We start from the raw sequence: 13,447 nt of genomic DNA, 5'->3' as shown, positions 1-13,447 counted from the left end.
TGTCAGCCTCGCATTTGTGATCTACCGTCCCAGTGGCTGCTTCAGGACCCCCTCTATGGCGTGCGGGGTGGTGATCTACAGCCGCTGCCCTAGGGTGAGCTTATCAGCGTCCTTGACCAACAGGGCTGTGGCTCCGATGATTCTCAAGCACACTGGCCACCCCGCCACCACCGGGTCTAGTATTTTTTTTTTTTTTGACAAGTACGCCACTGGTTTCTTCCAGGGTCCCAGGGCCTGCGTGAGTACCCCCTTGGTTATGCCCCTCTTCTCGTCTATGAACAGGTGAAACTCTTTTGTAGGATCAAGGAGTGCTAGGGCTGGGCCTTCCAGCATGGCTGCCCTCAGGGCCTGAAAAGCGTCTTCCATTTGCATAGTCCACTCCCATGCTCACCACGCCTTACACCCTTCATACAGAGGTCAAGCCTTTTCCGCAAACCCTGGAATCCAGAGGCGGCGATAACCCACCGACCCCAGGAATTCCCTCAGTTCTCGGCTCGAGGCTGGAGTGGGTATCCCCAACACAGTCTGCTTCATTGCCTCGGTTAGCCACCTTCGGTCACCTTTTATTTTATATCCCAAATAGGTGACTTCATCCTTGCAAATTTGAGCCTTCTTTGTACTGGCTTGGTACCTCAACTCGCCTAATACTTTGAGTAAGTCTTTGGTGCCCTCTAGGCAGGCCCGGGGGTTAGGTGCAGCTAACAGCAAGTCATCCATGTACTGCAGCAAAGTCACCTGTAGGTGATTAGTTCAGTACTCACCCAGGTCATCATGGAGGGCCTCGTTGAACGGGGTAGGCGAGTTTTTAAACCCCTGGGGCAGTCTCGTCCACGTCAGCCGCCCATGAATTCCTCTGTCATCGTTCCACCACTCAAAGGCAAAAATCTCCTGGCTGCGTGTCGCCACCGCCAGGCTAAAGAAGGCATCCTTTAGGTCTAGGACGGTATACCAAGACAGCGTGGGAGAGAGAGAGAGCTCAACAGAGTATAGGGGTTAGGGACTGTAGGGTTGATATCCAGGGCCCTTGCATTGACTTCCCTGAGGTCTTGCACAGGCCTATAGTCCTTACCCCCCCCCCCTTTTCTTCACCGGCAACAGGCGGGTGTTCCAGGCCGACTGGCATTTCCGGAGAATCCCACTGTCCAGGAGTCTCCGAATGTGGGGCGTAATTCCCACTCTGGCTTCCTGGGACATGGGAAACTGTCTGACTCGGGCTGGGTCGGCTCCGGGTTTTAACTCAACATAAAGAGTCGGCCAGTGTTTTTCCCATCCTGTGCCCCCTGTCTCGGCCCACACCATGGGAAATTCACAGAGCCATTGCTCCATGCCTTCCTCTCTGCTTTTTATGGGCTGGTACAGTCTATATTCACTGCCTGTGTCAGGGTCAGGATCTGAGTGACCCGGGGGCTGTTGATGAGATTGCCTTTATTATCAGTTATTATTACTCCCTCTTCTTCAAAATGAATTTGAGCCTTAAGCTTGGTAAGGATGTCTCTTCCCAGTAGCGGTGTGGGGCACTCAGGGATGACCATAAAGGCGTGACTCACTTGTCCTGAACCCAAATCCAATCTCCGCTGTGTGGTCCACCAATATAGTTTGGCTCCTGTTGCCCCCTGCACCCAACTGGTCTTACTGGACAATTTTTCTGTGTCTTCCGTTAGTACCGAATGTTCTGCTCCTGTATCTATGAGGAAGCTGACTGGGTTCCCCTCCACTTGCAGAGTTACTCTAGGTTCGGGGAGGGGGACCGAACCCCGTCTTCCCTGTTCGTCTGTCACCTGTCCTGCAACCATGACTTTTTCAGGACCTCCAAGTCTTCGCCCCCCTTTCTTTTGGGGCACTCTCGGGCCCAATGCCCATGCTCCTTGCAATTGGCACATTGATCCTTGCCTAGCCTCTCCCGCCAGGGACTTTCCCTCTCCTCTGACCCTATCTGCCCCCCTCTTGTGGCGGCTAGCAGGATTTTAGCCATCTCTCTGTTTGCTTTCCATGCTTACCCAGCTTGGAATTTCCTATCTTCTATCCTGATCCTCTCTAACCGCTCTTCTGGCGTCTCTCTATTGTTATAGACCTTCTCCGCCACTTCTAACAGGTCCTGCAGAGTCTTCTCGCCTAATCTATCTATTCTCTGCACCTTGCGCCTGATGTCTGGGGCTGCCTGATTAACAAACGCCATCATAACAGCTGCCTTGCTCTCTTCCATAGTGGGATCTATGGGAGTGTACTGCCGGAAGGCCTCCATGATCCTCTCTAAGTATGCTGCCGGGCTCTCCTCCGGCCCCTGACGAACATCTCCTACCTTGACCAAATTGGTCGGCTTTCGCACCTCCATACGGAGACCGGCCATCAGAGTCTGGCGGTAGACACGGAGACGCTCCCTCCCTTCAGCCTCATTGTAGTCCCAAAGCGGCCGTTCAAGGGGAAAAGTTCGGTCGATGGTTCGCGGATTTGTAGTAGGTCTGCCGTCCTCCCCCGGAACCAGCTTTTGCACCTTCCCCTGAATCCTTTCTCTTTCCTCCATTGTGAAGAGCACCTTAAGCAACTGCTGGCAGTCATCCCAGGTGGGCTGATGAGTGAAAGAACAGAGTCTAGAGGATTAATTAGGTCTCTCGGATTCTCAGAGAAGTTTGAGTTCTGAGATTTCCAATTATAAAGATCACTGGTAGAGAAGGGCCAATATTGGAATGTCTGTGTTCTGTCCTCCCCCAGGGATCCCACTGCCCTCAGAGGTAGCGCCTTTACGGGCTCCAGATCTGGGGCCAGGCCAGTCCGCTGTCTGGTCCCATAGGCCGGCCCCGCTGCCAGTGGTCCCAAGTCCTCCTGGGCCAGGGGAGCTGCAGAGGCTGCCCCAGGGTTATAGGGCGGAGGCATGTTCCATTCGAGACCTGTCAGGTCTGGGTAGAGATTGGAGTCCGGCAACACTGGCGTCCCAACGCACCGCAGACTAGAACTTCCGCCTTTCCCCTCGGGGCAGGTAGGAGGGCCTTCAGCCAGGGTGGCGGGTCTCGAACCAAGTCTTGCCAGACCACAATATAGGGGATCTGATCAGGGTGGCCTTGGTGGCCAGATACCACCCTTTTTACCTTTCTATCAAGGAGGCATCAAACGAGCCCTCCCTGGGCCACCCCACTTCAAACGTGGGCCACTCGGCCTCACAAAGGGTAACAAACTTTCCCTTCTTGACCTCCAGGGACAGGTTGTGTGCCCTTGCCCTGACATCCTTAAAATGTCAGGGCTCACCAGGATGGACAACGGCGTTGTTAGAGCCTGTCCCACGGCAAGTCGATAATAGGCAGATGTGCAAACCGATATTCCACAGTTGGGGCACTGGGGACAAGGAAATGAATCCCTAGCCTTTCACACTCCCCACGGAGGTAACGGCCATGCCCCTCCCGCACTAGCCACTCCTGGCACGGGCAGCAGGAGATACTCTGTGTGCTGCCAGCCCATGCAGGGAAATACTGCCCTGGAGGTTCTAGTCGCCCCCTCGGATCTTTTCGTGGGTCTCCTGATTCCACGGCCCCAGCCCAAAAACCCATGCAACCCTGATGAGTTCTCGGGCTGAAACCATAGAACCCAGAGACTCCAACAAGTCAACAAGAGATGTCACACTCACTCACACACACACACACACACACACAGAAAGCCGGCGACAAACACAGCAGACAACAGACAAGTGGACAGTGAGGTAAACAGACAACCTAACCTGGTCCGGACCTACTCCCCGGTTTCCTCCTGACCGAGCCCTTGGCTACCAGGTCAGCTCCGGAGTCCCAACGGGGCCAGAGGACGTCTCCGCCTGGCTCCGACCGGCGACCCACCAGCGCGTCCGCCTAGGTCCTGTGCCTGCGTCCTGATCCGAGGTCCTGCAAGGGGATTCCGCTTCCCTTGCCCAACACCACACCTGGCTAGTCCGGGGGTGGATTTTCACACTCCTCCCTCAGCCCTGAATTCTATCCGGTAGTCTGTGGGGAAGGCAGATCCCGGACGAGCCCCCAAATGTTAGGGACCGACCTTCCACAGCCCCACCGGACAGAAAACAGAGACATCGAGGATGCAATCACACAAGAGGAGGTTTATTTTCTGGCTAGCCAGGGTCTACTCAGTGGCCACTCTCACAGGCAAGGACCCATGGTTGACTCTTTAATACTGAATCACTGCCAACAGCACTGTATAACTCAGGCCTAAATGAAGCTTATGTAACACATGTATTTTTTCTGTAAAAATACTATTTCTTGCACTTAGGAACATTAGACAGCACTGCATTGCTACATGTGGAGGCCATTTTGAACAGTAAAATTGCCAACAAAAATGCAAAAAATTTGTCACTAAATGAACCATGAAAAAGACACATGTGTTTAGTATGAGAGCTGAAAACAAGTCAGAGTGTTTCCTTGTTTCATCTCGGCTGTGGATGTGTGCATCTGGCAACTTAAAATTCTTCATTGCTTTTCATATGCCCATCAGTGACCCTTCAAACTGCTATATTGATTTTGGAGCTGGACAAATTTTAGTGAGTAGATGAATTTGCATGCAGAATTTATGATTTATTAGAATTGACTATATATAGAATCTGTATACTCTTTATTGTATTTAAACTTTGTTATTTTGTAAAAGACATTGTTGAATTTTAAAAAAACAAGACCCAAAAAAGAAAAAAAAGCTTTTTAAAGAGCAGTCCATAATTAGTTTCAATTATAATTTTATTACAAGTTCCATCTTAGGTATGTATTCATTTAACAAGTGTTAAATTGTTATTGGCCCCGCAGTAATATCCTAGGTACAGTACAAATGCAGGGATTTTTAAGCTTTTTAGATCCAAACCTAAATACTTTTAGATCAAAATAAAAATAATAGGTATAGTAAAATTAGTTTTATTTTATACTCATAAGGTACCAACTTGATGCCAGGCACATAGTAGGTCTGCAGTAAATATTACTGACTAAATTTATTCATAGCTGATGGCTGACGACATGCACACTATTAGTTAATGTTTGAAAATACAGTTCTAAAATGTTTACATTCATTGGTATTGTCATCACTCTCATTTTAAAGATGAGAAAACTGAAGCTCTTAAGTTATTTGCCTAATGTTGTAAGGAAATTTGATTAAATATAATATTCTTTGGAAATATTTTGTTGTCACGACTTTGCAAACATTGCTCCATTTTCTGATTTTGAATGCTGGTGTGGGGAAATCTGACATTAACCTGACCTTTCCCCTCTTTGTATTAGTTGCTTTTTCTTTGTACATACTCAGATTTTTCTAATATGTGCATATAATGCTATAAATCCCTCTTTAATTAAAACTGCTTTAGTTGTGTCCTATACTTTTTATGTTGGATTTCAGTTCAAAATATTTTTTCATTTAATTTTTTAAAATTTAAGATTATTTTGTAGCCCACAGGATGGTCTATCTTGGTGACTGTGGATATGCCTTTAGAAGAATTTGAATTCTGCTATTGTTGAAAATGTTTTAATTAGGTCAAGTTGCTAATAATGCTGGTCAGGTGTTCTATATCCTTTTTTTGTTTGTTTTTGTTTGTTTGTTTGTTTTGCTGGACAAGACTGGGTTCCCAAGGTGTTCTATATCCTTGTTTCCTGTCTACTTGTTCTGCCAATTACTGAGGGAGAAGTGATAAAATCTCCAACTGTGATTTTTTTTTTTTTTTTTTTTTTTTTTTTGAGAAAGAGTTCTCTCTATTCCTCAGGTTAGAGTGCCATGGTATTAGCCTAGCTCACAGCAATCTCAAACTCCTGGGCTCAAGTGATGCTCCTGCCTCAGCCTCCCAAATAGCTGGGACTATAGGCATATACCACCATGCCTGGCTAATTTTTTCTATTTTTAGTCGTTTGACTAATTTTTTCTATGTTTTTTTAGTACAGAAAAGGTCTCTCGCTCTTGCTCAGGCTGATCTCGAACTCCTGAGATCCAGCCATCCTCCCACATCAGCCTCCCAGAGTGGTAGGATTACAGGCAGGAGCTACCATGCCTGGCCTCCAATTATGATTTTGAATTTGTCTATTAATATATTAATACATTTATCTGTTAATTTATTAGTTCCCTTTTGTGTTTTTTTTTTTTTTGAGACAGAGTCTCACTGTGTTGCTGGGCTACAGTGCCATGGCGTCAGCCTAGCTCATAGCAACTTCAAACTCCTGGGCTCAAGCAATCCTTCTGTCTCAGCCTCCCGAGTAGTTGGGACTATAGGCATGTGCCACCATGTCCCACTAATTTTTTCTCTCTATATTTTTAGTTGGCCAATTAATTTCTTTCTATTTTTAGTAGAGACAGGGTCTTGCTCTTACTCAGGCTGGTTTCGAACTCCTGACCTTGAGCGATCTGCCTGCCTCAGCCTCCCAGAGTGCTAGGATTACAGGCCACCACCCCCGGCCCCTTTTGTTTGTTTAGTCCTTTAGCACCTGTTTAAACAATTCTCTCTGTATTGAAATCTTTGTTTGTGGCTAATTTGGTTTCCATTTTCCTAACGGGAGCCTACATAGTACGTATATCAAGTTTCCATATATGTTTAGGTCTCTTGGTCTACTCCTGCAACAATACCACATTGTCTTAATTCCTATAGTTTTGTAATAATAATATGTTGTAGGGCAGTCTTATTCTTCATCAAGAGTATCTTGACTGTTCTAGGAATATATTTAAGGAGGTAAAAGAGTTCTACAGGGAGATCTATAAAACTCTGAGGAAAGGAATAACAGAGGACGTAAAAAAAGTGGAAGACCATACCATGCTCATGGGTCAGCAGAATCAACACTGTTAAAATGTCTATACTACCCAAAGTGATTTACAGAGTCAATGCAATCCCTATTAAAATACTGTCATCATTTTTCACAGATATAGAAAAAATAATTTTACATTTCGTATGGAACCAGAGAAGACCCCGTATTCCAGAGCAATCCTAGGCAACAAAAACAAAGTGGGCAGTATCAACTTACCAGACTTCAAACTATGCTATAAGGCTATAGTAATAAAAACAGCTTTGCACTGGCACAAGAACAGGGTCATTGACCAGTGGAACAGAACAGAGAACCCAAATATAAAACCATCCTCATATAGCCATCTAATCTTTGACAAAGCAGACAAAAACATATACTGGCGGAAAGAATCCTTATTCAATAAATGGTGCTGGGAAACCTGGATAGCCACATGTAGAAGACTGAAACAGGATCCACACCTTAACCCCTCACAAATATCAACTCATGCTGGGTAACAGACTTAAACCTGAGGTGTGAAACTATTAGAATCCTAGAGGAAACCATTGGAAATACTCTTCTAGACCCTGGCCGAGGCAAAGAATTTATTATGAAGAAGACCCCAAGGGCAATCACAGCAACAACGAAAATAAATAAATGGGACCTGATCAAATTAAAAGCTTCTGCACAGCCAAAGAAACTTTCATAAGAGCAAACAGATAACCTACAGAATGGGAGAAAATTTTCACAAGCTACACATTCAATAAAGGGCTGATAACTAGAATCTATTTAGAACTCAGGAAAATCAGCAAGAAAAATCAACCCTATCAAAAAGTGGGCAAAGGACATGAGCAAGAACTTTCCAAAAGAAGACAGAATAATGGCCAACAAACATGAAAATAATGGTCAACATCTCTAATCAGGGAAATGCAAATCAAAACCACAATGAGATATCTCCAGTGAGAATGGCCTTTATTAACAAGTCTCAAAACAATAAATTTTGGAGTGGATGTGGAGAGATAGGAACACTCCTACATTGCTGGTGGGACTGCAAACTAGTTTAACCTCTGTGGTAAGCAATATGGAAATACATTAAAGCAATACAAGTAGATCTACCATTGATCCAACAATCCTATTATTGGGCATCTACCCAAAAGAACAAAGGCAATCTATAAAAAAGACACCTGCACTTGAATGTTTATAGCAGAACTATTCACAATTGCAAAGATGTGGAAACAACCAAAGTGTCCATTAATACATAAGTGGATTAGTAAAATGTGGTGTATATATACTATGGAGTACTATTCAGCTATAAGAAACAACTGTGATATAGCACCTCTTGTATTTTCCTGGATAGAGCTGGAACCCATTCTACTAAGTCTAGTATCCCAAGAATGGAAAAATAAGCACCACAGTACTCACCAGCAAATTGGCTTCACTGATCAACACCTAAGTGGACATATAGGAATAACATTTATCAGGTGGGGAGGTGAGGGGATGGGTATATACATACATAATGAATGGGATGCACACCATCTGGGAGATGGATACGCTTGAAACTGTGACTTGGGGGGTAGGGGAGTAAGGGCAATATATGTAACCTTAACATTTGTACTCCCATAATATGCTGAAATAAAAAAATGAATGTCATGTTTTTGTTGCTATTGTAAATAGTATCTTTTAATTGTTTTAATTAAATATTTTAACTGTTTGCTGCTAATGTATAAAAATCCTATTGCTTTTTTGTATATTGATCTTATATTCAACCATCTTGCTGAACCCTTTTAATTCTGAGAATCTTTTAGGTTTTCTAATCTAAACTATTATCTTTCAATAAGTATAGTTCTGTGTCTTTTCAGTTATATTAATATATACATTTATTTCTTGTCTTACCAAATTGACTATGAATAAGAAAGAATTGAAGAAAGGGTTATATTGTGTCAAGTACTCCTTAAATATTAAGAAAATTTAACAACAATTCTCTATGAAAAATATTTTTCCTTTCTGTAACAGATGATGAAAAGATAGGCTCAGGGAGGTGAGATGACTTGTTTAAAGACATAAGAGTCAAGACTCAAACCACTCCCCCTCTGATTTTCAAAGTCTGATCTTTGTACTATACTTTGTTGCTTCCAGATTTGAAGGAAAAATTTAAACATGTGGAGTTCTTTTTCTTAGAATAGTTAAAAAATAAATGGGAATTTCATCATAATCTTTCAAAATATTTTCTACTTTTCCTTTTATGTGAAACAATTTCTGATGATGATACTTCTTTCAGGAGAAAGAACGATAAAAGAGAGAAGAGCCAGTGAAAGAATGAGAAAACATGTTTCAAAAAGTCAAGCAGTAAGTCCTGAGAAACAACGATCTAGGAAAAAACAGGTATTTGTTCTTTATGGTATTTGAATAATACTCATAGACATTAAAGTTATAACTTGAATAATTGTGGTTATTTCACATTATTTTCATTCAACCCTAAAAAGTCTTGAATATAAAATATTTCCTCTTTGCCATCTTTGTTTTTGCTATCTTAGATTAATTGATTAATCAGCCTATTCAGTATTCCAAGAAAATACCCACATTTTAAAAATAGTCTTAAGGTAGGTATTGATACTGACAACTATTTAAAATTATTATGATACCATCATAAAGATAGTTCACCAGATATGGTGGGACTTAAATCCACATTATAAGCTTTTATATTTAAATCGTTCTAATAGGAATCCAATTTAGATAAAATTCTTCTGTACTTCAATCATAAAATTTTATCAAGAAAAATCAGTTTTCGGGCTTAATTCATTTATTTCCCCTCTCAGTAAGTATAGTCCTGTGTCAGCTGTCCAGAGTCTGAAACCATTATTTCATTTTGATCTGATTTTCTAGTTTACAGCAAGTAGATAAATCTGGTCCATATTATTCTATTGTGGCCAGAACATTTTTAAATTTAAGGTGGGTTTTTTATTACTTTTGGTTTGTTTTTTAAAGAAACAAGGTCTTACTCTTTCGCCCAGGCTAGAGTGTGGAGTACTGTGACTTGATCATAGCTTACTCTAACCTTGAACTCCTGGGCTCAAGTGATCGTCCTGGCTCAGCCTCCAAAGTAGCTAGGACTAATTTTTAAATTTTTTGTAGATATGGTATCTTGCTGTGTTGCCCAGTCTGGTTTTGAGTTATTGGCCTTAACGCATTCTCCTGCCTCAGCTTCCAAAATGCTGGGATTGCAGGTATGAGCCACTGTGCCCAGACTTTTTTTTTAATGATAAGCAAATTTGCAAATGGCTCATATTGAGGTGTGTTGCAGCTAGGATCAAGTTGTAGGTTACTAGGGATATCTCCTGTGACTCAAGTTTAAGGTTATTTTGGGTGTTATTTCTCCCCCAGTGAATGTAGCAAGCAACTACTACTTTTGATTTGCTTCCTGCAAATATTACTTGTCCTTGTTATACCTTTTTTAGTCTTTTATTTTGTTCTTCTTTTTCTTTAATTTTTTAATTTTAATTAATTATTTATTTATTTATTTTAGAGATGGGGTCTCACTGTTTCTCAGGCTGGTCTTGAACTCCTGAGCTCAAGATCTCCTGCCTTGCCTCCCAGATTGCTAGGGTTACAGGAATGAGCCACTATGCCTGGCCTCCTTTTTTAGTCTTAGTCCCACCATTTCTGCCCTTAGGAACTTTAGTAGGTTGGGAGGGAGCTCCTGCTATTGCAGACTAGGGATGTAGGGTGTACAACTCAGAGTGTGTTCTTTGGGAAAGTATACACCTCAGGCTTTCTGGGATCTCTAGGCAAAATGCCTGTGCCCCTGCTTCCTCACATATCCCTTTTCATTTGGCACTGATTATGTTCCCCTTCCACCTATGTAATGGTTCAGGTTAAAGATGTCTCCTACTTTTTTCAGAGTTGGGATTTTCTTCCTTTCCTTGTGGTTCTTTGGTGAAATCTCAAAGAAGAAGGGGGAAATGCCGACCTTATGCTACCATATGCAAATACAAGTCTTACATATTTTTTGTGCTTGATTTTTTTGCAGTTTGATATGATGTATGTAAATGTAGATTTTTTGATTTCTATCTTGCTTGGTGTTTTATGAACTTCCTGGATCTGTGGTTTGGTGTCTGTCATTAATTTTGGAAAATTGTTTTTTCAGTCTTTTTTTTTTTTGAGACAGAGTCTCACTCTGTTGCCCTGGGTAGAGTGCAGTTCAGTGGTATCATCATAGCTCACTGCACCCTCAAATTCCTGGGCTTAAGTGATCCTCCTTCCTGTAGTCCCAAGTGGCTGGGACTACAGGCAAGCTCCACTGTGCCTGTGCCTAGCTGATTTTTCTATTTTAGTAGAGATGGAATCTCATTCTTTTTTTTTTTTTGAGACAGAGTCTCGCTTTGTTGCCCAGGCTAGAGTGAGTGCCATGGCATCAGCCTAGCTCATAGCAACCTCAAACTCCTGGGCTCAAGCAATCCTGCTGCCTCAGCCTCAAACTCCTGGGCTCAAGCAATCCTGCTGCCTCAGCCCGGCTACAGGCACATGCCTGTAGCCGGGACCACAGGCATGTGCCACCATGCCCGGCTAATTTTTTCTATATATATATTAGTTGACCAATTAATTTCTTTCTGTTTATAGTAAAGACGGGGTCTAGCTCTTGCTTAGGCTGGTTTTGAACTCCTGATCTTGAGCAATCTGCCCGCCTCGGCCTCCCAGAGAGCTAGGATTACAGGCGTGAGCCACCGCGCCTGGCCTGGAATCTCATTCTTGCTCAGGCTTGTTTTGAACTCCTGAGCTCAAGCAGTCCTCCCACCTTTGCCTTCCAGAGTGCTAAGATTACAGGTTTTTCCTTTGCTTTGCAGTTTGAGAAGTTTCTATTAACATATATCTTCAAGCTCACTAATTTTTTCCTCAGCTATGTCTAGTCATCATAAGAGCCCATCAAAGGCATTGTTCATTTCTGTTACTATTTTGTAGATTTCTAGCATTTCCTTTTTATTTTTTCCTTAGAGTTTTTGTCTCTGCTTACATTTACTCATCTGCTCTTTCTTGTGGTCCACATTTTCCATTAGAGCCCTTGGCATATGAATTAGTCATTTTAAATTCCAAGTCTGACAATTCCAAAATCTCTGCCATATCTTAGTGTGGTTCTGATGCTTGCTTTGTCCCTTCTGACTGCTTTTTGCCTTTTAGCATGCTTGTAATTTTTTTGTTGATAGCTGGACAGGATGTATCAAGTAAAAGGAACTGAAGTAAATGGGCCTTTAGCGTTAGGTTTTATGTCTATTTGGCTGGAAGTTAGGCTGTGTTTATTATTTGCGATAGCTGTAGGTGGCACAAGCTAAAAGTTCCTCTGCTATCCTTGTTTTTGTCTCTCTTGTTGTCTTGAGTTTCCCTAAAGACTGCTTCTTAGTAAGAGTCCCAGGTACCTCCTTCAGGTTCAACCCCCAGGATCCTGATTGATGTGGTGGTAAGGTAGGAGGAAGGGCAGCATTCTGTAGTTCTTTGTATAGGTCTCATTCTTTAGTGAGCCTGTGTCCTGGGCTGTGACATTTGTAAGTGCTTCTCTGTCTGCTGCATCTACTACCACCACCCCTTTGGTGAGACAGGAAAGCTAGAGGGGGCTGGAATTGGGTATTTCCACAGGTCACTTAGACTCTTGTAAAACTCTGGTATTATCTTCTGGCAAAACTAGTTTCCCTTGAGGGCAGGCTTTTGTTAAGGAGAACAGAATGTTTCGGGGGTATTTTGAAATGGGGAGTATTTCAGACTTTCTCCTCCCCCTTTTGGAAACAGGAGGGAATTTTTGTCCGATCTTCTCCCTGAAACCTGGTGGGGCTCCTGGAGATAAAACTCAGAAAAGTGGCCAAGTGTGGTGGCTCACACCTGTAATCTCAGCACTTTGGAAGGCTAAGATGGGAGGATCACTTGAGGCCAAGAGTTTGAAAACAGCCTGGGCAACGAACGTAGTGAGACCCCATATCTACAAAAAATAAAAAAGCCAGATATGGTGGTGTGCATTTATAATTCTAGCTACTCTGAAGGCTGAAGCAAGAGAATCTCTTGAGCCCAAAAGGTTGAAGTCACAATGAGCTGTGGTCGTGCCACTGCACTCCAGCCTGGGTCACCGAGCGAGACCCTATCACTCACACACAAACACACACACACACACACACACACAAGACCTCAGAAATGTGTGGGGGCCTTGTTAAGACTGGGCCCCTAGAGTTTTTAACTCTCAAGTTCATCCATAATATTAGCCTCCATCAATCCCAGTTAATTGCTCCTACCAGTACTGTGGCTCTAGCTGCAAGCTGCTCCTGATAATTCTTGTGATTCCATGTCTGACTGCCCATCTCTCTAGTTTTCAGGGCAATAGTTTGCCCTGTGAATTAATTCACTAATGGATCTAAGAAGAGTTCATGATTTTCAGTTTGTTCAGCTATTTTCTTGTTGAGACTGGACTGATTTTCAAACTCTTCACATGCCACCCGGAAACTAGAAGTCCGCCTCATACATCCAATTGATCTTTCCCTGTAGTTCTTCTGGCAACAACTCCAAGTGAGATCATATGTGTTATTTGTAGATACATGGCAAGAAAACAGTTTTTCTCTCTTTTTTCTTTTCTATTAAAAACAAAATGTAGGATATTAACCACATAATCTGTAGTATAGGTGATATCATCTATCACTTTCTATGCCAAAAAAAAAAATTCTGTGGCTATCACAAGTATCTGGTTTTATATTTTAGTTTTCCAT

General features: G+C 42.8%; 1 protein-coding gene across 4 annotated transcripts in view; it reads left to right on the top strand.

Annotated features, from left to right (window-relative positions):
• TERF1 (telomeric repeat binding factor 1) overlaps positions 1 to 13,447 on the top strand; it is a 48,319-nt gene that overhangs the window by 26,602 nt on the left and 8,270 nt on the right. For all 4 annotated transcript variants that reach the window (XM_076005218.1, XM_020288861.2, XM_020288860.2 and 1 more), the window contains one exon: positions 8,989 to 9,092. In XM_076005218.1, coding sequence (XP_075861333.1) covers positions 8,989 to 9,092 — 104 coding nt within the window. The remainder of the gene's footprint in view (positions 1 to 8,988; positions 9,093 to 13,447) is intronic.

The sequence above is a fragment of the Microcebus murinus genome, chromosome 7 (assembly GCF_040939455.1).
Source record: "Microcebus murinus isolate Inina chromosome 7, M.murinus_Inina_mat1.0, whole genome shotgun sequence".
In the NCBI taxonomy this organism is placed as follows: domain Eukaryota; kingdom Metazoa; phylum Chordata; class Mammalia; order Primates; family Cheirogaleidae; genus Microcebus; species Microcebus murinus.
This window is presented reverse-complemented; position numbering and strand designations above follow the sequence as displayed.